The 27,626-nt window shown below is 40.7% G+C and overlaps 4 protein-coding genes across 6 annotated transcripts in view; 3 read left to right on the top strand and 1 right to left on the bottom strand.

The window, feature by feature from the left end:
- Positions 1 to 690, top strand: part of si:dkey-73n8.3 (uncharacterized protein LOC100150965 homolog) — a 2,596-nt gene extending 1,906 nt beyond the window's left edge. Inside the window, 3 exon segments of the mRNA XM_061094308.1 lie at positions 6 to 182; positions 185 to 197; positions 588 to 690. Coding sequence (XP_060950291.1) covers positions 6 to 182; positions 185 to 197; positions 588 to 690 — 293 coding nt within the window.
- Positions 691 to 2,411: 1,721 nt separating this feature from the next.
- On the top strand, positions 2,412 to 9,396 carry zgc:112332 (uncharacterized protein LOC553712 homolog). Its single transcript, XM_061093934.1, has 7 exons — positions 2,412 to 2,422; positions 2,872 to 2,984; positions 4,899 to 5,054; positions 5,878 to 5,982; positions 7,476 to 7,685; positions 8,842 to 9,034; positions 9,294 to 9,396. Exons 1-7 carry the CDS (start codon positions 2,412 to 2,414, stop codon positions 9,394 to 9,396), a joined length of 891 nt encoding a protein of 296 aa, XP_060949917.1.
- A 2,537-nt stretch (positions 9,397 to 11,933) lies between these two features.
- On the top strand, positions 11,934 to 14,080 carry sec61g (SEC61 translocon subunit gamma). Its single transcript, XM_061093966.1, has 4 exons — positions 11,934 to 12,022; positions 12,409 to 12,516; positions 12,775 to 12,877; positions 13,911 to 14,080. The coding sequence occupies exons 2-4, from the start codon at positions 12,423 to 12,425 to the stop codon at positions 13,918 to 13,920; spliced, it is 207 nt and encodes a 68-aa protein (XP_060949949.1). The 5' UTR covers positions 11,934 to 12,022; positions 12,409 to 12,422; the 3' UTR covers positions 13,921 to 14,080.
- Positions 13,913 to 27,626, bottom strand: part of LOC133026961 (thiamin pyrophosphokinase 1-like) — a 69,739-nt gene continuing 56,025 nt past the window's right edge. For all 3 annotated transcript variants that reach the window (XM_061093963.1, XM_061093964.1, XM_061093965.1), the window contains exon 9: positions 13,913 to 14,811. In XM_061093963.1, the coding sequence (XP_060949946.1) occupies positions 14,666 to 14,811 (146 nt within the window). In that variant the 3' untranslated portion in view covers positions 13,913 to 14,665. The remainder of the gene's footprint in view (positions 14,812 to 27,626) is intronic.

The raw sequence follows: 27,626 nt of genomic DNA, 5'->3' as shown, positions 1-27,626 counted from the left end.
TCCAGCCTTTGGTGTGACGACTTACTCCGTGGACCCCGGGGTGGTGAAAACTGAAATAACCAGGCACATAAGGCGCCCTATTCTGGACGTTATCAAGACCATCAGTTTGCTGTTCAGGACCCCCGCAGAGGGGGCCTACACCACCATCTACTGCGCCGTCACCCCTGAGAACCTGCTGGACACAGAGGATACTACAGGTCAGTGTGACATGTGTTTACCCAGATCAACCATTTCAAATCACTTGACAAGTTACAAAATAAAAACAGACATCGTCATGTGACATTAAATTAGATGACGAGAAGAGGGAGTGGCTGTTTACAAATTGGAAGAGAATCAAAATGTTATGATGTAATGTACAAAGGTTGTAATAACTGTATTTCCCTCATCCTTTTCCTTTACTTCCCCTACCTTTCCTAATCTTTGTTTCCTTCCCCCTCATCTCCTTTCCTTTTCTGCCTTTTCCTTTCTTTCTTTCCTTCCCTTTCCTTCTGTTTTCCTTTTCTTTCTTTTGCTTTACCTTCCCCTATGCTTTCTTTTCCTTTTCCTTATGTTTCCTTACGTGTCCCTTTCCTGTCCTTTCCCTGCAGGGACTGTGCCAGTGCAAAGAGCTGCCGGGCGGGTCAGGATGATGGCATCGCCTCAAAGCTGTGGGCCGTGAGCTGCCACCTGCTGGGCATCTGCTGGAGATAAACTTTCAGAGTTTTTAATATGCACACATGCTCTCCTCCTATATGCTATGAATCAATATCCCCGCGCTAATAGAGTGACATCGTCGATGCCACATATGTGATGTTATTGGTTTTGCTGAATGTTGAACATGTGATGGGGTCGATGGACCAACTGGACTGAAGCGTCTGATCGGTAAAAGTCATGTGTGATGAAAGCTACAAATAGATTGTGGAAAAGGAGAAAGGTCAGAGCTGCTGATAATAAACAAATCCCTCACTGATAAATCTAAACTGCTGACTGGTCTGGACTTTGTTGTTGTTTCAGCGCAAGAGCAAAGACAACACACAACAAACATCGAATTCACACAAGTTATTCCACATTTGCAAAGATTTCTTGTTTTCATTTTTTTCTTCCAGTGTTAGAGCTAATTTTGGAAATCCTCATGACTGGGATTAGGAATTAGCAGCCTGGTCCAATCTGACTTTAGAGTAAAAAAAACAAAGTTGAAGTATTATCGTGCTAACTGAATTGAATTGGATTGCATATGGCATTTAATTCCAACATACATTATCTCAAAGGTTTATTCCTGTTGAGAAGACTTTCTTCCTCTCCTCATTGTGAGAACTGTTGTGTTTCTCTATAATTTTCTCCACCTTAAAACTTAGAGTGCGCTGAGACAATGTATCTTGTGATTCGGTGCTTTAATTATCTTAGCAAAATAAGATGGGATATGGTAAGACTTTATTAAAGGAAATTATATTACCAGCATGCTCCAAGATTACAGTATCACAACATTTATATTCAGTACTGAGCATAAAACAATAGTGTTAAATCCAAAAAATATATGTGAAAGTTAAAAAGTGTAATAAAAGTGTAATAATAATTGTTGTTATTATTATAATGATTATTATTATTATTATTATTATTATCAGGACACTGGCCACAAAAGAAATTATGCAATACAATTTCTAAAACAAAAATAAAACTAATCAAAACAGTATAAATAAATTCGAATACAACTTGCCTACAAGCTATAAGAAAGACAATAGAGATTTAACACTTGCTGGGAGGAGTATGCTCAGATATATAGATCAGATATTATTATAGAGGAACTCGACGGTTGTTACAATCAGAAAAATACTAACATGAAGAAATGGTTCCAGGTTGAGCATCAACCAGGAGAGGAGAGGAAAGCAAGGTGATTATAATTCAACATATTTACTTTTATATTTACTAATGTTGTTCATAAAGGTCCTCTTCAGCATAGACGCTGGCACAGCATCAGCACCCTGACATACTCTCTCTCTATCTCTCTCAGGCGGGTCAGCCCAGTCCATACAACCCAATCTCTCCAGCAGCAGGATGCTGACTCCCCCTCCATCCCTCCCTCCCTCCCTTCTGCTTTTCTCCCCCTCCTCAGCCTGGAACTTGTGAATCAATTTATGCGTCAGCCTCGCTCCTGATTGGTCCATGCATATGTGTGATGACAACATTGTTGGGAGAGACAGAGAGAGAGAGAGAGAGAGAGAGAGAGAGAGAGAGAGAGAGAGAGAGAGAGAGAGAGAGAGAGAGAGAGAGAGAGAGAAAGAGAGAGAAAGAGAGAGAGAGAGAGAGAATCAGCCAGAAATCCGTTGATGAAGTGTTGGTGAGGAGAGAAGCAGCTTGTTTTGTTCATATCCTGCTCAGGTCCTGAGGTGGATGGTTTTTATACATCATATTTTTCCTCTGGCTCTTCAGGAAAAATGTTCCACAGGTAGGAAAGAAAAGGAAAATGCACAAACTGTATAGTATAGTATAGTATAAGTACCAAAGGGAAAAGTGTCTCAGCTAATGACAGGAATGTGAGCAATGTAAAGGGGATTACGCTTTTCAGCGTAGCACCAATTTTGGCACAAGATTAAAGGGCAGCAGTGTTAAGAAAAAAAAAATTCTGTGGGATTCAGGATTTCTCCGCTTGTATTTGTTTCTAAAGAAAAACTTTAACCAATTACTATTATTGTTTTTCGTCAAGTGGATCAGTCAGTGGATATAATGTCCTATGTCTGCAGGACATTTGATTCTGTTTGCATTTTCCTCAATTGGGAGAGAAAACTTGTACAAAACAATAGTTCTTATGAAGAGAGAGAGATCCTGTTTCTAAAAGTCAGGACATGGTCTTTCCTTTATTGATGGTCTAACTGTTGTGCTTGTTGTTCACTGTAGTGTGTGCTGTAACCGCTGGTCTTCTGACGAGAGGCTGGATGGAAAAACAGTCATCATCACTGGGGCCAACACCGGCATTGGCAAAGAAACAGCCAGGGACCTGGCGAGAAGAGGTACTGCACAATCCACCTGTGTGTCTGCGTCACACTGTGTCTCTGCCTGTTTCTTTTCCTTCTTCTACTTCTATTCTTTTTGCAAACTGTGACACATTCCAGACCCTGCAGACCCTAATGCATGAGCGCTTTAAAGCTACACAGCGTGATCTTTGACTGTGCCCTCTGTCCCCAGACCTCCACCACAGAATCAGGGTTAATCCGACTCACTTGTTTGATCATTGTTTGCAGTGGGATTAGACATGGTTTTTTTTACATATGGGGACCAAGTCAAGTGATTTACATAGCACCAGCATTTCCTGGTATATAGTAAGGCTACAGGCAGACAAGAAGGACATTTGATGCTCTGATAACTGAAGAGTCACTTCACCAAATCCATGAGAAAGACAAATGGCAGAGATGTAAGACAGACGAGGCATCGAGGAGACAGAGGGAGCATTGTGAGGGTCCGCTCCCCTCCCGAGCCAGACAGGCAACAAAGAGAGATGGGAGGGTGCACCCAGCAGTGCTCTCACACACACACACACACACACACACACACACACACACAGGGCGAGTAATACGAAAACTGGTTCTGCATAGGCAATCCGGTTTTAGTAATGGAAAACATAAATTTTAATCCACGTTTAAGCGATGATGTAAAACCCTTCGTTTTATTATCTAATAAAATATATTGCAAGCACGATAAAGGAGAGAAAAGGGGAAATGTGGGAGAGAGAGGAGATAAATGTCGGTGCTTCTTCTTTCAGGCGAGTCCTCCGTCCAATTGCTCTTCCACAAATAGAATTATGTGACGATATATGATGACACCGTGATTAGATTTGCGAGGATTCATGAGGGAAGATGGCTGCTTGGGGCACAGCATCCTCCCATCAGCCATTTTAATAATGCATCTGTTCGGTATCTAACTTTTTTATATTGAGATGCATTTGCCATCTTGACAAAGGGAAATGTGCACATAACGCACCGGTATCAAAGGACAAAGGTTAACGTTTGAAAAGTGGGACGTTGAATTGAATATGCAGAAAATGATCCGGCTTTACTTTGTTTTTTGTTTGCCCTTCATTTGCATTACTCATGCATGCATAACAGCATGTAATCATGTGCTGGGTGATCTCTAACTTGACTCAGTGCAGCCCTCCACTCTCACTGTTTGCACGTCGTTTTATTTGAAATGGTTGAATTTGACAACCAGCGAAATGAGGGAACAATTGGGTTTTCCCACATGGGAGCAGCAGGGGAGAGACAAAGACACTGTGATGGGACACAGACACCACGCTCCAACTGATTAATGGCTCTCCTCTTCCTTAATTTCTGAGCACAACGGCTATTTGTGTGTGTGTGTGTATCTGTGTGTGTGTGTGTGTGTGTCCTCAGAGCCCCTTTCTGGGCTCATTAAGGAGAATGCATCGTAATTTGCGTCAGAGGCGAATGAGAATGACACAGCTGAGAGGGCCTTGTGTTCGTGGAAGCGGAGCGGGCGGCTAAATGAGATGCTGAGCGAGAGTTTAGAAAACATCAGAGGATGATCAAACGCACGCCGAGAGATTTAGGTGCGCCCGCCTTAATTGACGTGGGCATCTCAGTGTGACTGCAAATGAGCAAAGCGGTTGCAATGTTTGAGTTTGGGAAATCCGAGGGGTTCAAACCTCCCTGTGTGGGACACTGTCCTCCACAAAGTAAATCACTGTCATGTTCAGGGTATGAAGCAATGAGTGTATAATGGCTGCCTCTTCTCTTTGTCCTGTGATTTATCATCAAGTAAAATTGACTTGAGCATGATTTATCTTCATGTGAACCTAGAATCTAGCCTGCACAGTTTCTCGGAGAAAAATACTTCATGTGACAGTGTTTTAGGATTGCGTGAGAAGTCAAATAAATTGTTGTGCACATTGAAATAATCATCTTTTTCAGGCGCACGCATCGTGATGGCATGCAGAGACCTCGAGAGAGCAGAGGAGGCGCGGACGGAAATTCTGGAAGACACGGGAAACGAGAACATCACCATCAGGAAACTGGATCTGTCCGACACCAAGTCCATCAGAGCGTTCGCTGAGCTCATTAACAAAGGTAGGGAACTGCAGAGACGGTTTATGAAGATGGCCCCTCCCTCCCACTATCCAGAAATGAAGCCACAAGCAGCCATATTCCATATCCTGGATACGAACTCCACCATGTTGTGCATTTGGAGTCCTGTAGATACACATGTTTGACCAATCACAAGTCAGTCTCAGCTGTCAACGGTGACATGTAACCTTGTTTCCATAACATCAAAACTGACACCTGAACAACCTCAATGTGATAAGAGCAACAGAAGATGGCAGGCACTTTTTTTGTTTTGGTCCATGTCCCATCTACTAACACGGAGGAGATACTGCAGCCAGTGACCAGGTGGTAATCGATACGCTTTGGCTTTACCTTTGGGAAGATGGCATGTCGTATACGTTTATACACGGTCTATACAACTAACCTATAAAATCTTTACCTATATGCGTTTTATGTACGTGTATTCTCTCAAAAGAAAAAAGAAACAGTAGTGGCAGCTGTGGGCTGCAGATAACTTACAGGGTGTGACATATTCAGCTAACGTAGATCATTTTGACATGGGTTTAAAACACGACAGGTTTACAGCTAGGGGGCCCTCGTTTCTGTACTCTCAGATTTCCTATTTATTATTTCCATATGTTACTCGTTACTTCTCTCCCTTTGGAGAATGCTCTTTGACCTGTTCGATGGAGGGGTCTCCACTTGGTTTCTAGTTCAAACCTTCCATGTGCCTTTGAACAAGACACCAGAATCCAAGCCACCATTGACATGTGACTTCTTGAGTTAATGAGACACAATCTGTAAAAGCTGTCTTATGATTCTTCTGACGGACTCATGTTCTTTTCAGAGGAGAAGCAAGTGAACATCCTGATAAACAACGCAGGCATCATGATGTGTCCCTTCTCCAAGACTGTGGACGGCTTCGAGCTGCAGTTGGGAGTCAATCACTTGGGTGAGTCATCTCTGTGAGTTACGTCCACGCCATAAAACCCAGTGAATTGATTTCTGTTGGCTGTGATGTTTATCTGCAGGCTAAATGAAAGGAGAGGTTTTAGTTTTTGAGGTAACACAAACTGTAATATCTTTTTACCAGTAAGACCACTTTTTGAGTGGGATTTTCCCACTAAAGAGAGTAAAGGTGTTTTTCCTTCCCACACTGCATCCTATTAATGAGCAGCACAGCACCCGTCAAACCGAGCTGACTAATATATTAGCCTGGAAAATGATCCGGAGTCACGGTTTTCTTGGAGCTGTCAATGTTTTCCCCATGTTGGACCATGGCTTCCTTCCAAATGATGGTTTCCTCCGAGGTATTTTTATCACTGCCAGGCAGAGAGAGGAACACGCTGTGCTCGAGTCACCCACACACCTCCTCACACATGCACACGTACATGCGTACTTGTACATGAACGTACATCCGGTAAATGTACACATGTCAAACAATGATAAACTCTGTATAGGTCAACAGGAAAAATGTTACAATGGGACGGGAAGCGACAAACTCGTACCAGACCTGGAAGTTTCCTTCCACATGTGACACTTTACTGGGAATCCACTGTTCCCTGAACAGAAATCTGTCTTCCTCTATTGTCTCCATTTGTTGACTAGTTTTTACCATTTGAGGAGCAATAATATGAGTTACATTAAAACCCTATTATCTCATCTTTCTTGTTCCTGATACATGGTGATTTACTTGCTTAGAAGTCGTAAACAAAGCTGAAAAAATGTTAAATAAACACAAGCAGTTTGATCTGTTAGGGATTGAGCCTTTAGTGATGGAGAATCTAGAGAATGTCCTGTTCTTTAGATCAGTGTCACAAAGTTGTCCTCACTATCGGCTCTGCACCGACCACAGAGGAGGAAACAGAACGAGACAGAGAAACCATATCAAGCCTTCTTCTGGATTTTCTGGATGGTATCCTTCTGCCAGCTGCCCAGTAAAATGTCCGCAACACCTCTGAGTGAGACCGTGTGAGAATACAGCAGCAAAATAGAAACTTCACAGCGAGCGAGTGGGTGTATCGATGACGTTTGTAACACACGATGGAAGCTAAACCGGAAAAACACAAATATCTCAAGATGAAGAAGAGGTGCCGTACACATAGAAGACGCAGAAAAAGACAGGAGGATTCAAGAGCTTTTGGCAACAAGGGCTGATGCTGGTGTTGATGTACTGTAAACAAAAACCCTCAGCTTTCAAAAGCAGAGTTCATAAGTCATGTCCTCTCTCCTCCGTGCTGCAGCCAGACGCCACCACTCAACTCAATGTTCTGGAAATGGAAACCTTTCAGTGTTTCTTTAAAAGACTTGTGTGCATTGACCTTTATAGGGGCTAAAGCCACAAGCCAAAAGATCCCAAAACAAGGGTAAAGGTTGAGTGTTGTGGTTTTCATTCATGTAACATGAAGCAGGAGCCTGAAACGTGTGTGTCTCACTTTTGCTCAGGTCACTTCTTGCTCACTCACCTGCTGCTGGACCTCATCAAGCGTTCAGCTCCGGCCCGTATCGTGGTCGTGGCGTCGGTGGCCCACACCTGGACGGGGCTCCGGCTGGATGACGTCAACAGCGAGAGGAGCTACGACACCATGAAGGCGTACGGACAGAGCAAGCTGGCCAACGTCCTGTTTGCTCGCTCACTGGCCAAACGGCTCCATGGTGAGTGGAGGCCGCAGAGGTTTTCACAGAGTTACTACCGAAGGAAGCAAACATGATAGGATGGAAGAAAGAATAAATAGAGTAGTCACAGATTGGGTTTTAAGTTAATATACTTTAATGTATTTAGTTTACTGTACTCAATTAAATACTACTACTGCTACTACTACTTATAATAATAATGATACATGAATTTGATTACATTTGATTAATTCATTATTAATAATTGAAATTTAATTTATTACATAGAAGTCATGGGCTATTTTGGCCATTTTTAATGCTTTTAATATGCCTTCATATACCATGTAAAAAAAACAATGCCTATATTACCAGACAATAAATGGACACATAAATACACAAAAAACATCAAATCTGACCTGCTCAAAAAACGCTGCTCAACGAAGCCTTTAAAGATGAAACTGCAAATGCAGTCAATTTACTTTTATAAATTAAGTTAATTTCATTTATTTTATAAGCTGAATCAATTTAATAAAGTTTGATTCACAAATCTCTTGAAGTCATGATAATATGAATTATATATTCAATTATACACAAATCTGTTAATGTGTGAACATGAACACACGAAAAATAGTCTTAGGAAAGGAAAGAGTTATAGAGAAATATATCTATTTAATTTAATAATATAGAATAAAACCAAAGTCTTACATATGTAAAGCAGAAAGCAGAAAGCATTGTTTTCAGTAAGTTTCACACTGGATCGGCTGCTCAAGTCTTTTCTCATTCTGAGGAAGTAGCCTCCTGTTACATGTGAATCAGACTTTCACTGGAAATGAGCCATTTTGTTGACTCACATCAGTGTTTTTCTCTGCTTAATGGACAAGAACCAAAAGAAATTACTTTAATTAGAAAAACAACTCTCGGGTCTGATGTTTGATTCCATAGATCTCGAGTACAGCTATTAAAACTCAGTCCATTATACAATTAACTCAGGAACAAACAATTTGGACATTAAAGGGGAAGAATGCAATGAAAATGAAATGCAAACACTATGGCTACTTAAGCTTTTGATTTGAATTTGCAAACAAATAACTGATGCTCTACACTGAATATGGGTCATATGTGCTTGAATGTGTTCACAGGACTATATAGAGTGTGTAAAGAGACTGCATAAGGTGCCTGTACTCTCTGTGTGTCACAGGAACCGGGGTGAGCGTGTTCTCCCTGCATCCGGGGGTAGTGCAGTCCGACCTGTGGAGGCACCAGCACCAGTGCATCCAGGTGGCCGTGAAGATTTTCCGGATTTTCACCAAGACGACAGTGGAGGGAGCTCAGACCACCATCTACTGCGCCGTGGAGCCCGGCCTGGAGAGTCAGAGTGGGGGCTACTTCAGGTACACACAGTATTTCAGCCCACGCGCAAATGGTTACACAAGCACTTCTGAAGTGCCGGCTTCACGCTGCTCACTATTATTACCTGCTGACTATCAGAGGGTTTTTATTCTTGTTTAACACATAAATGCACCACACAGTGTACGTAACAACCATCCTCTGTCCATGTGTGTGTGTGTGTGTGTGTGTGTGTGTGTGTGTGTGTGTGTGTGTGTGTGTGTGTGTGTGTGTGTGTGTGTGTGTGTGTGTGTGTGTGTTCAGTGACTGTGCCCCCGCACGCAGCTCGAGGGCGGCCTCCGATGACGACTCAGCAAACAAACTGTGGGAAATCAGCTGCAACATGCTTGGCATCACCTGGCAGTGAACAGTGGGAAATTAACTGTGTAGAAGAGGACGTTGTGTGTAATGTGTGAATTTCATCTTTAAAAAAAAACAGACGGCACTGTTAAGCATTTGAAGAGGCATTGTTGTTCATGTTACTGTTGTGAAAATATGTATTTTAACAACTGGAATTCAATATGGTCTAAATAGGACTGAATCTCTATCAAGGGCTCTTTTATTTTATACATAACTGGAAGAATCTCATGTTTAGTCAATTGCATTGATCAAACAGGGTTTCATGTTCCACCAATATTGTCAGATTTTTTTAGTACTTTGTAGAATGTTGAGGAAATCATTCTGAATTATCTTTTCATTCCACTTTTGCTAGTTTATAGTTCTTTATATTGTTTGTATAGTTGGTTTCGTTTATTTTTGTTTTTTGACCCATCGTGAAATCCTCTCTTACATTTACCAATCATTCAGTTTGTAGTGTCCTGTGTACCAGAGGGGTCCTTTTTTGCCACTGACGAGAACCATTTGGCTCCAAACAGCCTTGAAAAGTATTTTTTTCAAAGTAACATGTGAATGAAATAATGTACTTATTGTAGCTGGCAATAGGAAATGGTTTACGTTCTTCTTTTGTGGCACTTAAACCATCAGAATGTACATTTTAATGAGTAGTAATACAAATTATTTTTCTTCATGCCTCTGGGTGGCACGGTGGTGCAGTGGATAACCTCACCGCCCCACAAACAGCTTCTGGGCTCGAACCATCCAGACAGCCAAGGCCTTTATTGTTTCCTTATTCTCCTCGTGCCTGCACAGGTTTCCTGTGAGTTCTCTGGCTTCTTTCCACAGACATGCAGGTTAGATGGTTGTTTGGTTCTCAGTTCTCAGCTGGGATCGGCTCCAGGATAAGAGTTACACCTAATGGATGGATAAACTGTTTCCCCTACATTTTCTTAAAAGATATCAGAGGTCTCTCCGGTTGCAGTAACAATTATAACCACAATATGGTTACATGTGGTTATGAGGTGAAGGCGTTAGGAAAGCCTCTGACGATGTGGCAGCGTGTACATAATGTAAAAAAATAAACCTTGTAAAATGAAAAACAAAGTTTGGTTTGTTTGCTGCATGTGTGAGTTGTGATCGTGTGTATGATGATGACAAGCCGCTGGGTTGACGTTTTCAGACGCAGTGACATGTGACACTTGTATGAGTTTCGCCTTTGAGATTTGAAAGGGATTGGGTGAGATTAGTGTTTTTAGTAATGAGAGAATTTAGGGTTTTTAAAGTCTTGGTCAGTGCCACCCAAACAGATGACTGCATTTCAATGTGACTGACTCCATGGTCACTTCGTTAAAGAGAAAAAAGTGAAAAGTAATGTTTGAATCCTGCTGCTTACAACATCAGGCTGTTTAATATTATTCACTGATCTGATAACTAATTGAATTCCATGTACAGAATATTTTCTTTTTCGACATGTGAGTATTATGTTAAGTGTGGTGCTAGACACAGCAGAGAATAATAAAGAACACAGATCAATAGAACTGTACGAACACACCTTATGTTAATCTGAGTCACATGGGGGAGTGTGTAAGACTGAAGGAATGTGGAATGAGCTTGAGGAGTGGCCACAGCGTCGCCTCTAAGAAACACACGTAATATGATTAGGGACTGATTTAACAGTTATGAAATCAGCCGATATGAGTCTTTAGATGGTATCAGCAGTTATCTTTACGGTATTAACACTTTGACTTCACAGACTAAACCACGTAGAAAGGATGCATTTATGTTGATTTAAAAAATGTTATTCTGTTATTATTACCGAAGCGACTTCTAAAGGCAAAACGCATGCAACACTTCACAATGCATGTGCTCAGGCCCGCTCAGTGCTGCTTTGCAGTCCTAGAAATTTTAGAAATTGTATTTTATAGTTGGTACTTTCAAGGGTTGAGAATCCTGGTTATGTTTATTTTTCGGGCAAATTAATTGGCTTTTTGTTAATATACATTTTTTTTGTTTTAATTTAATTTAAATTGTTTTAAATTTATTAACCTCCGGCGCAGAAGTGGATTGTGCAACTCCTGCGCAGAAGCGGACCGCGCAGGATTAATTTAATTTAATTTAATTTTTTGGGGCCCAAGCACTGACAGACAGTGAGGCCCTTTTGAAATTGTAAGGATTATTATTGTTATTATAAATCATTATTTATTTTCTATTCCTTTTCTTTTAAATGTCATTTTAAAATGTTCTTATGTTGCTTCAAATGTGTTGTATTATATGATTTTTTTTAAGTATGTAGTATCACTGCTTTTATTATTATTATTATGAAGAGCATGTGAGATAGTTGTGTGGGCTATTCACGACACAAAGGTAAACAACTAAAAAATTTTTTAAATTCTTATAAAATAAATATCTATTACACTTTAAAATTCTGAAGTTGAATAAGGAGTTGTAATAACTCTGTTTACCATTAAGAGTAAGTGGCTGAAATGAACCTCCTCGCCTGCAGATGGCAGTGTAGATAATAGTGACTCAAAGAACCAGCGTCTCCTGCGCAGGCGCGCTGCAAGTCTACGTCAGCTCTTCTCGAGTGAACTGATCTGAAAGCGACGTGTCTCTCAGAGCTCAGACTGTTCCTCCTCAGATCGCCTCCTCAGAACCAGGTGAGACCCGAGCTGCCTCCTCTAACCTTCTGCTATTCACACTAGAGTTTCACTCAGCTGCTGCTTTTAGAGCTTAAACGTGTATTTGTCGGGTTTTCAACGAGCTGCCACGTCGAGCTAGTAGCTTCTCAAACGGTAGCTAGCTAGGAGGAGCTAGCACAACCACAACAAAATCACGGTTTTCAGTCATTTAAACGAGTTTCGGTTAATCTACAGTTTAATATGTCTCTTTACAGCAGGTTTTATGTTTGAACAAATGTAGTTTATTGTTGTTGAACGTGGTTTTCACGATATTTTGAATGTATACGTCATCATTGTGAGCAGCCCAGACGCTAACGCTAATGTTGTTTTCTTCTTCTTCTTTTCTTCTTCATCCTCCTCATCAGCCCAAACAAACACCATGGATCAGGTGATGCAGTTCGTTGAGCCCAGCCGGCAGTTCGTCAAAGACTCCATCAGGCTGGTGAAGAGGTGCACGAAGCCCGACAGGAAAGGTACCAGCTTTCATCTGAATGGGCCACCTCGGCTTTGATGTGTCTTTGATGTGATGGACATGGTTTTAAAGTTCAGCTGATTAGGAAACGCATGGGGGATTGTGTTATACTTACTTAATATCTGAGGATTCCCAGTCATCCGGATCATTTAGTAGTTTGACTTCCACCACTGGACTCGCTTGTGTTTCTTGAAGATGTTTTCACTTCTTCTCCGCTGAAGTTCTACTTTTCACGTAACTCTTCCTTTCCTCCTGCCAGAGTTCCAGAAGATCGCCATGGCCACAGCGATCGGATTCGCCATCATGGGTTTCATCGGCTTCTTCGTCAAACTCATCCACATCCCCATCAACAACATCATTGTGTAAGTGGCAGCAGCACCTACATTATTCACATCGTAAGCTCGTTACAGTGAAGAGGGAGAATCGGATTTGTCTTGATTTGATGTGATCACAACTTTTGACATCATCAAGTAGAGACAATAAGACTTGCTTGTGCTATCTCAAGCTTTGTGTCCCATTGTCTCCCTCCCTGATATCTGATGACTCCATTGATTAAGTTCATGATCTTACACACTTCTCTTTGCTTTTAAATTGTCTTACTCACAATAAAGATGTGCTTAGAAATTAGAATTGTGTACCTAGGATATAATTGAGTTATGTCCGTTGATCTTTGTTACAGACTGGCAAGTTAATTAATTGTCCTTAATTCAAAATATAACAATTAAAAACTGCAGTATTTGTAGATTTATATATTTCCCAGGGCTCTTTTGTTAAGACTCCATGTTTAGCATCTTAATCTTTTATAGATAATGGAAACATGACCCCAATGTGTCAGCTTTGAGTTTAATGTTATGATTAATGGTGTCAACAACACAATTATTGATAAATTACCAAAAACTAATCGGTTTCACAAAGACCACAAGTTAGGGACTTTCTACTAAAATGTCAGTAGAAATTCCACATTTATTCATTAAGGTATATAATTAATAGGAAAACAAATGAGTTATTCTCCTCTCTTTCATGAGACAGTTCATTTTGTTACATCAGCGGTAGAATAGCAGCATCTCATCCAAGGACCTGGTGTTACTTTCACAACACAATTTATACAGCTGATGAATATTACAGAAAATATCTAGTATTTTGTGCATAAAAGATTTAAAGCATTCAAATACAATTAATCTATGGTAAAGGGTGTCAGAATAAACACTATTCTGACTTTGAGGAGTCGGATTGTCTCTTTTCGAAGGAAAATTGGCGGGAGTGGTTTTCATCAGTGGTGGTTTTAATGCGATATCTGGGACATTGAAAACCGTGAATATTACTGTTTAAAAAAAGGTATTGGCCACATTTTGATTTCTTGTACCTAACAACACTTTCTTTATTTCTTTCTTCCAGTGGTGGTTAAATCTTGGACAGAGAAAATCGTTTTTCAATACCTGGGGACGGGTGACGGTGCTGTAAAGTGATATGGGGCTGACGGGCTCGGGACTGAAGGGGGATGGCAATTTTTACGTTCTGTACACAACATTTGTATTTGCTGTGTAAATAAAACAAATGAAAACCCACACATTGATTTCTCCCGTCTGTGCAATCAGCATTGCAGTCTACATTTTATAACCTGAAGAAGAAGAAAGGTGGAAATACTTTTTATTCTTTAATCAGTGAAAAAAGATGATACAGAAGGCACATGTTGAAGTGGAATCCTGCACTTTTAAATGACAATATAAAGTTTGCGATTGTGACTCTACTTGTTTGTGATGTTTCTACAATATGCTGTCATCTCAGTACTCTGTACTTGAAATGGATCAGCTGTATGATTCTGGTTGTATGAGGTTCATTTTCAACTGTAGAGACAAAACTACTCTGTGATACATTTTTAATTCATCCCTACACACTGAAATAAACCATGAGCTAGCAGAAAAGCATTGTCCAGGACATTTTTCTTCTGTTTTGAATTATCAGTGGGCCAAGTCATGCACAATTCATATAAGCACTTAAGTGAGATTTCTGTCATGTTTAAAGGTGTTTTTCTATTTGTACTTTTTACAAAATATAGAAGACCAGTGACTCCGCTGTAGCAAAGATGCTGAATTCCCTGTGTTATGTTCTGATTAGTTAGACACTAACGGAGAAAATAGACCTTTTCTGTGCTATTCTGTATTTGTCTGGATGCCCATGCTCCACAGTAGAGGCTGGTCTGTGGTCACAGTGACCGGCTTCCTCTGGTTTCCAGGGGCGACGGGCTCGTAGGTGTTGGATGTGCTCACCAGCTTCCCAAACTGCAGGACCTCGTTATCTGGACAGAGAAGACACGATACGAGGTTTAAATGCAGCAGGAATATTGGAAACAAATAATTGTCAACTTTAAATAGTCAAATTATTAGTTAGAGGTCGTACACATGACTTTGAGTTCTTAACACAGTTCTGGGCCTAGCGAGGCAATGTCAACGCGGCACACCGGGTTCCGTCACAAACCTGCACGCATTCACACAGGCTATTGTGCTGAGGCCACTGAGCACACCCCCACTTAGTGCTTACTGAAGTGTTAAGAAATCCTCTGAAAGGAGAATCCTTCAGCTGACACAGGAAAGGTGACTGCTTGTATAAGGCTCATTGTTCGATACCCTTTATAAGGACAAGTAGCACAGTGAAGGAGAAAGAACTCTTCAGACGGAGGAATTCAAAAGAAAAGAAGAAACCAGATACATTTTTCAACCACTGATGTTATTCACCAGGTCTGACACATCTAGTCCGGAATAATTTCACATATAAGACAGCCCGGATCTTCCAAGGTCAAAGCTTTGTGAAATATTTGCTCCAGTTTCATGTGTGACTTTTTTTGTGTTCTTTTCCTGACACAAGAGTTGTGACAAATCGCTGAGTCCTTTATCCTTTTTTTTATGGCTCATTATAACAACTTGGATGGTCCAGGTTCAAGTCTAACTTCCAGTGACTTGACTGAAATGAACCGTTCAGGCTGAGAGGACACTTGGCCAACACTGACCTCATGTGGTCAAACCAGGAAGCTCTGAATTATGTGTTGTGAGGTGCATCACATTCAGCCAGTGTCTGTCAGTGGTTGGAACAAGTCAAAGATCATGAATTTATAAATACTAAGTTTAATAATTATGTTGCTGAGTTTTAGTCAGCTCTTTAAGATATTAACCTCTGAATAACTTTTAAGTTAATAATAATATTATTATAGGCTGTGACTACATTCACAGGAACTTATGGCCTAAAAGCAGGATTCTTTATATTTTTAAACCTTCTATACTTCTATTAAGTCTTTGCATGCATATACATTTGAGGGTTGACTACAAGTTAAGCAACCATATCAAGCTCTTTCATTTGTATGTTGGTTTAGTCCCTTCTCCTGTTGCATGTACACTTCCTGCTAGCACAAGTTTAAACCTGTATCCTATTCTTTCTCTTCGTAGCACTTTTACCCGAAGAGCAGCCAGAGCAGAGAGACCTGCATTGGACAGGGTGGAGGTAGTTTGAGGCAGGCAAATGTCTTGAGGGATTACATTGCAGCCGATCGTAGGGAACTCGCTCAGTACTCGACAGATTCAAACATCTTTTGTCCTATTGATGATCCAGAGCTTCAAAATATGGGAAAATGGGGCTCAGATTTAAAAATACTAGAATTGTGCTTAAATAATCACAACCACAGTAAAAATATGAGGAAAAACAACTGTGTAATTTGTTTCTTTTTCTTCCTACAAACAAACAAGGGTGTTTCGAGTTGTTTCGAAAAAGCATAACTCAAGTAAAAGTCTCACTTAGTCATGATAGGGATATTTACAGGTACATTTTTCTCGGGGGGATTTGGGTAAATATTGATAAAATAAAAATGCAATCCATTAATTCTCGTTTCTGGCAGTTTGAGAAAGTTTTCCATCTGAAGATTACAGTGTGAGAAATCAGAGAATAAAGAGCCGCTCCTGAGGCAAACAGCTTTTCTCCTCATATAAAAGTAGTTTCAAAGAACAAATGCTTTGCTCTGGTGAAGAATAAAGAGACCAATTAATCACACAACCTGCTTTTTCAAATGCGACGCCTCAAACATCATACACTGCATTACACACTATTAACCTGAGCTAACACCTGATTACTGCATTGACAAAGAACACCAGAAAATAAGAATTTTTATAAGTATGTAAAAAAAAATTGGCAAAATCACTTCACACAAAGGGGAAAATGAACACAAAGGAACAAAGAAGGAGAGAAAGAAGCAAATCATTTGTCCACAGGCGGCTGCACGCACATCAAACAGGGACAAAAAAGCCCTGTGCTGCTTCAAAGACTGCCAAATAAGCATGGTATTAAGTCAGCTTGACTTCCGAACACGGAAGAAAACAAGTTGCATGTGAAGTTAAGGCACTTAATAATTGAGTGAGCACTGTGCTATGAGCGGGTGAGAATAATGTCTGACTGTGTTAAAGTGTGGGCCTGAGGATTTTTCACTGCAGGGTAATATGTTTCCACCTGGCTCCGAGCAGCCGAGCCACGAGAGTCGTCTATTTCAGTGTTTTGAGAGATTTGCAAACGAGTGTGTTCACTTTTATTGATCACTTTGGGAGGATTAGAAAGTCCTCATGGAAACATCTGTCGGGAATACCATAAAAAATGTTATTAAGGAAAGCTATTTCTCTTTTACTGAGCAACAGCGCCCTCTGCGACTACACGTGGTGATTAATTCTGTCTGTGTCCGATCGATTAAGTGGTTTTCATGTCGAGAAAAAACAAAGTCCATCAATCTCTAACAACATGGTCCCACTTACAGAACTGAAACACAACTGAACTGTAGATATTACCCACGATCCCTCTGAACCAGGAGAGGTGCCGCTGTAACAAATACACCAAACTCTGTTTAGATTTCTTGATATTTTAAGTTTTCTCGCTGAATATTGGAGATTTCTTTTTTAAAGACTTCTTTGTCTTCATACTGATCTACAATTCAGCTTTAATATTGAACTTGCTGGGCCTGATTCTATCAGCTTAAACTGTGGCTGTATCATTCAGTTGTACATTTCTCACACTATTTTAAAGGTCCAGTGTGCACGATTTAGGCTGAAAGAGATCTTTTGGCAGAAAATGAATATAAAATAATCATAGTAATGTAAATTATATGTCAGTATCAATCAAATGTTGTAATATTTTAATCAATATATGAATATGTGGTTGTTTTCTTAAGATGATCAAATCTGCTTACCTTCATGATGAAGATAGATTATTTCAGTTTTAATATAATAATATTTTTGATTTACGATAATGTGTTTTTTAAACCCTAACCTTAACCTTATTAAGGAAATGTATTCAAATTAGTTTCTATATATATGTTAATATTTGGAATCTATATTATATGGGGCTTTGAGAGCTTTCTATAACGTTTGGACTAGGATTACAATCCTGTACAACACTATGACTGAAAAAAAAAGAAAACCTTACAGCTGCAGCTATTTTCTAAGAAGACACCAATTCACCAGTGCTCCACACACATTAGGTCCTTCAGCAGGCTGCATAAACCTCCCATTGATGTTTTTATCCTCGATATAAAAATGCCATAGGATTTATCCCTCAGCACAATGTGATTATATTACAACCGGAGAGGAAAGGAAATATATTCAGGGCTGAAAATTGATAGCTGGTGTCACAGGAACGGCCACTAGGGGCAGCAGAGCACTACCATAAAAGCATTGGGAGGAGGAATGGCCGAGAGGCATGTACATTTACTAACACACATAATCTGTGTCTCTCATTCACACAACCATTTAAAACAAGCATCCACCCGCACACACACATGTGCAAACTCTTTACTGAGCACAAAGGGCTTTCCGACGGCTTCATCAGTAATCCCCTCCTCAAAGCTGATACCGATCAATAACGGCCCCACGTTGCAGAGGGGACCAAAATGAGCGTCGCACCCTCCAGTGATAACAATGGAGATGTTTGCTGCCTGTAATTGCATTTCCAGCGCCACAGCTGAAAGGGCCCGTCAGCTGTAAGTAGAGCGTATTTACACAACAAATTACCCAGGAGAGTGGGTGGGCGCGGGGAGGGGAGACTCGCAGACACTCACACTGCAGTGGACAGGTGTGTGGGGGGGGGAATTACTGGTGTTAGGGGCCATTTCTGCACCGGAGAGGAGTGAGTTGCCGCTCTACTGTGAGAGGCATGTTAAAGGTGCTGCATTGAGCTAAGTTATTAGTGACACGGTATAGTCACAAACAGTCACAGTCAAGGTACCTGGTCTCCATCTTAAGTGTCAATGCATGTTAATATAAAAACAATTAGACCATAATTCCTGCATTCGATTTGGAAAGATGATTCACGTTTTTCTCTTTCTGCGAATGTAGCACCTGTTAGTAACATAGACTGTAGAGAAACACCTGACAGGTCTCAAAAGGTCAAGCTCAAACGTCTTGATCGCCCCCTGGTGGCTGGCTGCAGTATAGGTCATAAACCCCGTGTCCACCATGGAATATTTGTAATGCAGGATTTTTTTTTTTCAGCATTAGTGTGTGTACCTAAAATGTCTTACGTGTGATCATAGACTGAAAATTAAGATTGACGACATGAAGGCTGTCCGAAAGTGAAGCCAAGACATTTTGATTGCCACATAGAGCCTGGCTGGCATGGTCCTAAAACCCCCCTTCTCCATGTTAGTGGCTGGGGCATGGACCAAACTTAAGTCAAAATAAACATAGAGTAATCTTTTCTCAAAAAGGGTTACTCTTATTTTACTTCTTATCACACTGACGTATGTTCAAGTGTTAATTTCTCCATTAAGTTGTAATTTGCTGCAAAAATTGGATAAAACGTTGATGACATTGATGCTCCATCACCCAATGGCTACTGCTCACACTATTTGGCTCTATTTCTGGATTGTGGGAGAAGGTGAAGACACGTCGTCCATCTTTATATAATTGACATATCTATTCAAATTTCAGTCAATCCCCTTCACCCATCATTCTAAGCTTTAAGGAAATCCCCTGTTAGTGTTCTGTTCATAAGAAGCACTTGATCTGTGTTGAGGCAAGGAAAAGCCGCCCTCCTCGTCATGAATGATTTAGATTATTCACGGTAATTCTACTAATCATCTGTAATTGGGGATGACATTTTTCATTGAATGAAAATGTGCCACGATCGAACCTTTGAAAATAACATTGAGCTCTGTCAACATGATCCCAGGTAGTCCAGCACAACCAAAACACATCGTTTTCCTTTCCCATTATGGCCCAGTGCGCTTAGCGAGCAGCACACGCTCCCTTTTAACACAACTTGTCATTGAGAGGCAAATTTAACTCATTCTGTCAGGGGGGGGTGGATCCTCCGCTCTTTCAGACCAGCGTGCTATCAAATTCCATCACGCTTCACAGTTCGCGTCGGAAAATCATTTTCTGCGAATCATGTTTGTTCAGTACTGAGCTGTCCAAATTACTGAAATGAGGTGGAGGTACAAATGTGTTTCACAGTCAGTACGGAGGCTGAATAAGAATAATAAAGGATATGACTTCAGGTAATACAAACTTTACATTATTGAGCCGACATTAAGTTATAATTCACTCTAACAGAGCACAAGGAGTTGCAGATTTATTCTGTTTCAAGGTTCACCAGTTGAACAATCCAGATGCAAAACTACACGGCAGCCTTCTCCAGGTCTTGTTTGTAGCTGATTCAAATCAATGAAACAATGATTGCGATATCAAATGTCACTGATCTGAATATAAAAACGTGGCTGTATTCTACTCGAGAAATCCTGCACTGTTCATATCATATCAGCCTTCAATACAGCAATGTCCCCTTTTCTCTATCTGACAATCTCCCTATTTGTGAGGCTATTTATTGACCGTGACATGAGCTGAGGCACGCGCTAGCAGTGTTAGCACCATCTGCAGTGCAACGATAGCCACCTCCATTAAATGTTTATAATGGCACTGCTGGGTTTGTCTAAGACACGGCGAGGTGGCGGATACTGTTCTGGTTTGAGTTGACCTTCAGATAAGAAAACCTGTGTCTGCTGGGAAATGTGGCATCAGTCAGTGTAAATTATGTATTTTGATATTACAGAATGATTGTTGGTATTAATCATTGATGCAGGGTATGAGGAGATGCATTGAGTTGAAAATGTGTTATTAACCAACAAGTATATATAATTAAGTTTCAAAAATCATGTAGGAATAAGAAATACTGAAACACTTCCACTTCTTACTCACCAGGCCAACAGAGCTGAGTTTATTTGAACCAAATTTACCCTAACCCCAACTAAACAGACGAGGTGTGAAATCATAACCTGCTCCGACTCCAGAGCTCAGTCTTTTCACGTGTTGTCAGCAAATATTTCATGTTTAGAAATACGTCTCTGAATTTCCTTCACACGCATTTTAATGTCCTACTATGAAATCTTCAATGTATGGATCACAGCTTGCACCAATCAGTCAACCAGAAGCTGTTTTAAATGTCAAATGTACTTGCACCTATCGAAGCGCCCATAACTGTCTTGGTCCTAAATATGAGGTGTGGTCAGGTGCATTGTGGGCACGTTGCTATCTTGAGGGCAGTGGAAAGTAATGGCTCTGAAAAAAAAGTAAAGCTGCTCTGAGTCTGAAGTTAATGACGCAGTACTTTACTGTTATTCTACGGGTGCATTAGCAAAATATTAATATGCACCTGCTCCGGCGCACGCACAACAATTGCACACTCTGCTTTTTTAAACAGATGGTCGTCTCGTGTGTAAAGTGAAGCCGTTTTCTCAGAAGGGAAGCATGCTCTGTTGGCCACAGCCTTTTATTGGATTAAGATTAAAAAGTCCTTTATTAGTCCCGCAATGGGGAAATTTGCAATGTTACAGCAGCAGAAAGATATCACATCAGTACTTAGGTGAAGGAATATAAAGAAATAGTGAATGAAATAATCACTAATGTGTTACACCTCACTGTTTTATTTCTTCCTTTGTTTGTTTACTTATTTATCTATTCAATTCGCTATGCAACTCCTTTAAATGTCTCTCTAGAGGTTTCTTTTTTTGGATTGTTTTATGTTGCTCTCCTCTTTTTTTATTCTATGTAAAGCACTTTGAATTGCCTTGTGGTTGAAATGTGTAAATGAACATGCCTTGCTTTACCACCTTGCAAATCCATAATTTTGATCTCAATCTGAGGCTACAAAAATAAGAGACTACGTATAACCCGTTTACAGTTTACCAGTTACGCCATGCGCTTTAACCCATGCCCTTGATTCCTCTATGTGCTTATATATTGTGTATGGACGTGCATGTGTTTGGGCGTATACACTGTAGGTCATAGCTGATGCCTATTATGTCCATAATCTGTGATGTGTGCACTCTTGCTCTGCCTCCTAGCTAGTCTGCAGCTCCACTGGGGGGATGAGCAGCAGTTCACATCAGGCTGCTCTTCATCCCCCCCCTGCCCCAGTGTGTGATGTGCACAGCATCTGAAATATACAGATCCATAAATAAAACCATAAAACAGCAGTTTTCCCTCCTGCTGCCACACTGCAACGCTACAGAATACATACACTTTTCATTTCCCCTCTCTAAGACCTTGGTGAGCAGGAGCGAAGGAGAGAGGGAAGATATGAGAGGGGAGGAGAGAGAGAGTAAGGAGTGGGAATGGGGGGGCGGGGGGTTGAGGCGGCATTATGTTGAAAAGGTGTAGCGGAGGGAGATAAAGGAGGGGGGGGAAACTAATTTCTTCAGACGAAAACACCGGGCGAGCTGAAAGCAAGCAGAAAAGCACAGGCAGGGAGAGGAGAAAAGAGAAATGAAGAGAATAGAAGGTCAGGATGCGTGTTTGCATCTCGAGAAACCGAAGGAAAAGCAGAGATCCTCCAGTAGAGATGTCTGCCTCTGGCAGGGACACTGGGTAAGACCTCGCTGAACCAACTTTGTCAGACACATCTATCTGTTTGATTACTAGATAAACTACATTGCTTTGCCCTCCTCAGAAAACAATCCTTCCCAGTATTTAGAATGCTCTCGGAATACTGAAATCTCCCGGCTCGCACACTCGATTAAAGCCTTAAGCAGCAGAGCTTCATCTCAGCGGTGGGAGAAAAAAAAGCTTGAAAGGCTGTCCTGTCGAAGTATTCCAAGATCTAGTGTTTCTGAATGCACATCAAATTGTGTTTTCTCCTGGTGTGTGTGTGTGTGTGTGTTCTTGGAGATTTTGAACCAGGAATCAGAGCACTTAAAACTTCAAAACAAGGAAAATCCCTGCTTCTTTAGTCAACAGAGTATGTACGTATCAGTATCAGCAAAGCCTTATAGCGGCTGATGGGAAAACTGTATACAAATGCTTCACTGCTGCTTTCATAAGGAGGCCTTAGGTCAGAAAAAGTGTCCATCAAATTTAATGCAACCTGCTCTGTTCCAGGATCAGCTGATTATGCAACATGTTATTCACTCTGCAAGTCAATAAACTGCATGTTAATGTTCCAATTCAAGATTCATGTTCTGGATGTAACTAAAAATATGAAACATATGCAGTTAAGTCCTTGTTCAAACACTATCATTTGCATGCCGATGTGTTTGTGAAGGCTTACATTGCATAAACAGCCTCCTCTCATTAACAGTGAGGGCAAGCTTTTGTAATCTTACCCAAAGTTTACTTTTAATTAAGATTTCTCAATTGCTTGGCCTCTCTCTGAGACTTTGCAGCTGTAATCCATCTGTGTTCAGGATTTTTTTTCCTCCTCCTCTTCTTTATTTTCAATCAAACTCAGCACCTGTCCACGTTGGATTTGTGTGTGTGTGTGTCTTTGTCTTTGTGCAGATACATGTGGTGGGTCATTTAATATTTTATCATTTTGATGATTATTTAAACAATGCATTCTGGTTGTATGTCTGTGTGTGAGTATGTGTTTGTGTGTGTGTGTGTGTGTGTGTGTGTGTGTGTGTGTGTGTGTGTGTGTGTGTGTGTGTGTGTGTGTGTGTGTGTGTGTGTGTGTGTGTGTGTGTGTGTGTGTGTGTGTGTGTGTGAGTTTAGCTCAGCAAGCGAGAGGTAAATACAATTCAGTGGAGAAGTGACAGACCTTTTTAAAGTGATACGTGCAAAACCTCAACAACAGCCACTAAACGGTGCTTGTTGTGACATTGTCTTGACAAACTTTGAAATATTTATAATGTGAATATGATAGCAAAACAGCATGAATCCCTATTTACAGTGGACAAACACTGTGGACTAAACTTTTCACTTCAAACTAATTTAGCTTGACACAGTGTGTTAGCAGTCTGTTATAGCTTTCCTGTAAAACTGACTTCAAGTACACACAAAGACAACTTCAGCTATTTCCACTTCAAGTCGGCATTCCCCTCTTTTAAATGTGGTTTTGGCTTCTGGGATCATAAACTAAGTAATACTATGCTGGAGAACGTTCACCTTCTCTCGTTGTCTTCTGTATTAGAACAACGTGACCTGATGAATCTAACGACACAGTCTTCTTCTGTAGCATTCATGCAATTTAGCTGTAGTTAAATATCACTGTAATATTGATTTATCACCCAGTTGCAGTGTGCATGTATACTTGTATTATTTTGTGCTTGTGTTTGAGTCTCTGACGCTTGTCGGTGCATGGATATAACCGGTGTTGTGAAGTTACAGTTTATTTGCATATCAAGCTGAATGGAAACCTTACAGAGGAAAAGCTTCCTCAGCCTTCCTGTCATTAGTGGGCTGAAAGCCATTGTTCATGGTCCACAGAAGTTTCTCTGGCTTTCTGTCACAAGCGTAACACACACACTCACACATACATATTTCTATACATAAAAGGAGAGTGAGACACAGTGAGACACAAATGAAAGAGAGCACAGTGAGAGAGACCAGTGCACAGACACACATGTATGCCCACAAATACACTCCCCGAACACGCGCGCACACACACGCACACACACAATATGGAGGGAAAAGTTGCTTTGTGGCTGTAAACTATTCCAATTTTTCGTTCATTATGATCTACGCTAAGCCAAAAACATAATGATAAGCAGATTTTAACACACACACACACACACACACACACACACTATGCCAGAAGCCATAGCTCAGCCTGTGTTGCTGCAGGAGGAAGATGGGAGAAGGCTGAGTCACAAAGGAATGACTAAGGTTTTCCCCAATACACACACAGATTGAGACCTAGGCTCAAACTGACCTTCATCACCATTATCATTGCCAACAGCTTTGGCACCTACTTGTAGGAAAAAAGTCTTGGGGTTATTTAAATGTCCCTAAAATGTAAACTTGGATAAATTCCATCTGCCGGCAACAGCTCCTGACCCCAATTTACGTCTTAAGGAACATAATAGATTGCTGCCGAAAGGTAAAATGAGAAACGGATGTCTAAAGACAAAGCATAAAGCCAGAGGCATGTCGTGCTCATTTAAACTGTGGCTGCTACGGTTTTGAGTGGGCTCAACAATGGACTTCAAAACCACTGAAGACATGTTAGTGTGTGCCAGAGTTCAGACGTCGTATTTTAAAGTCGCACAAATTGTCGTGTGGAGGCTGAACTACAAGTGCAGGTCACCAGACATCTGAATGTATATAAAGATTGACAGCGCTTCTCCACTTCCTCTTATTGTACAAAAATAAAGCCAAAATATCCTGGATATGGATCCCCCCATGTTGTGCTGTTGACGTCATTTGGAGCAAAACACTGTGAAGTAGTGATAGTGCTGTAGAAGCAAGGTCCCACCATTAGTTATATTCAACCAATTGTGAGTCAGGCTCAGCTGTAAACTTACTGGAAAAATAAACTCTTCAACAAACAAAAAATAACTCAAAAAGACAGAAACCATAAAACATTATTTTGCGATATAATCCAATCGTTACTTCACAAAATAACAACCTCGTTCTCTGGTTTTAAGCTGTCGTAGTGGTTGGGGTTGACAAAGATCATAATACTCTTGACACAGGCCACAGAAAGTTATGGCGGACAGCTGTCCTGGAAAGCCAGAGGCTATAGTTTTAATGCACCGGCCGTTTAAACTAAACTCAATGTGCTCGACAAAACATTCACTCATCTTCTTTATCCCAACTCTTGTTCGCTTGTCTGATAAGCCCGAGTTCTTTCAAAAAGAAGGAATGTTTTTTTTTAGAAATCCTTTCAATGACTGGCAAGAAAAGTTCCCAAAAGTAGCCTCCATTTCTCTAATTTAAATGCACTGATAAACACTAGAAAAGCAATGTCCATTAAAGTAGGGGAAAATTAAGAAAATAAAACATTAAGCAACAATCAAGCCTTTCAACAGGTTCTGGCTTTTAAGATAATTACAGAGTTTTAAAGTCCACCTTACTGAAAAGTTATTGGATTCAGTCTGGTTCAGGCTAAATAGGAGGTAATAGTTCTGAACTACAGCATCGTATCAAGGCCTACAACGGACCCCTATTTCTCCATCATGCAGCCACACCTACTTTACTTTACCTTTTATGGGGTGATATCACAAACTTACGATGACAAGATCTAACACTTAATGGTGTAATAATATGTGTGTATTTGGCATAAGAAGGTGTTGTTCATTGTTTGCAGATGGTAATAGATCATCGTTAGTGCAGCTTAATCCACTTGTGTGATACTGGTCCTTCAGATGGAAAGGCTCAAGGACAAAAACCCCAATGTGTAGGTGTGTGTTAAGGGGAACAATGACCTTCATGGGTTGTTTCTCGAGGCTGAAAAAGCAGAAAATACAGACAGTTCAATATACCATGAGTGTAAGGTTTGATAAGCTGAAAATATGTGTAGCTCTGCAACCTTTAATGCCAAATGCTGCTAGATAGTAGATTCAATGTAAATACAGGACTCAAAACTTTGTCCCGGGGATGACAGAAAATGTTTTAAACAATCGTGGTAAATAATTAATCACAATGCAAACGCCAAACTGAGCGGAAAGTTGACAGGGGACTACAAGTGCGAGGATTTTCTGAGTTTCTTCCTATATTATAACTCACCTTCACCGTACTTACTCAGTCACAGTTTACAAGAACAACCTCGACAATAAGTTACCCTGGTTTAACAACACAGTGATGACCTAGAGCGCTCCGCATTGGCTTCATAAAGAAGCCACCACATGTAAATGTCTGCTTTGAAAAAAAACATTTTAACTTTGCCTGTACATGAGCAAAAGTGATTAAAGTGTAATTTGTGGGAGTCGCAGATATAATCAGTGGCTTGGTCGGGTCATAAACATGAACAATGGCAGATTGGGTTGCAGGTGATGAAATGATTTGTCATTAATATCTCAAAAATGTGAACAGAGCAAAGCTGCGGTTTTACCTGCTAACTATAAAGAAAGGATCACTGTGTGTGTGAATGTGTGTGAGTGTGTGTGTGTGTGTGTGTGTGTGTGTGTGTGTGTGTGTGTGTGTGTGTGTGTGTGTGTGTGTGTGTGTGTGTGTGTGTGTGTGTGTGTGTGTGTGCTTCAGGATCAGGATCATTTCACTCTGTGTGCTGTGAAAGTACATAAATATAGCACAAAGGCAGGGTTCACCATAGAAACATACATTTACTCAATTAACATGTTTTTGCGGGATGGTGTAAAAAGTCACCTAGAACCCTTCATTCAATTTATAACACTACAAACCTTCAAATGAGCACTCACATAAGCACAGTGTGATCTGAAGGTTACTGTACTCGAGCTGCACATGCCAGTGGTTTCCAGTGGGTGAATCCTCTCCTGCCTTCAAGGCTGTGGCGACTCAATGATATCCCTTTATGTCAGATTAATAGTACAGTGGTTATTTGCTGTGGGCGATACAGTGCCACTTATTTTCTGCAGGGTACAGCAAGGGCAAAGGAATGCACAGCAGCATCGAAAAAATGAGCAGAGATTAGAGCTGTTTAATGCAAATAAATTGGTCAGGGTCTTAAAGTGTTACTGCAGGAATAACTCGTGAAAGATCGGAGCTCGGCCTATAAAGTGCTTGATCTGGGCTTATGTGCCCGGGCATGACTGATCAAGAGAGCAAAGAACTTACCCTCACTTTGCATAATAGCTGGTATCTGCTACCCAGTCTGACCCGACTTTTCTAAACGATACTACAAAGGCTGTACACAAAGATGGCCATCAAATGAATAATCAAACCAAACTTACTGGAG

The sequence above is a fragment of the Limanda limanda genome, chromosome 20 (assembly GCF_963576545.1).
Source record: "Limanda limanda chromosome 20, fLimLim1.1, whole genome shotgun sequence".
In the NCBI taxonomy this organism is placed as follows: domain Eukaryota; kingdom Metazoa; phylum Chordata; class Actinopteri; order Pleuronectiformes; family Pleuronectidae; genus Limanda; species Limanda limanda.
The sequence above is the reverse complement of the archived record's forward strand: the minus strand, read 5'-3'. Positions and strand labels throughout refer to the sequence as shown.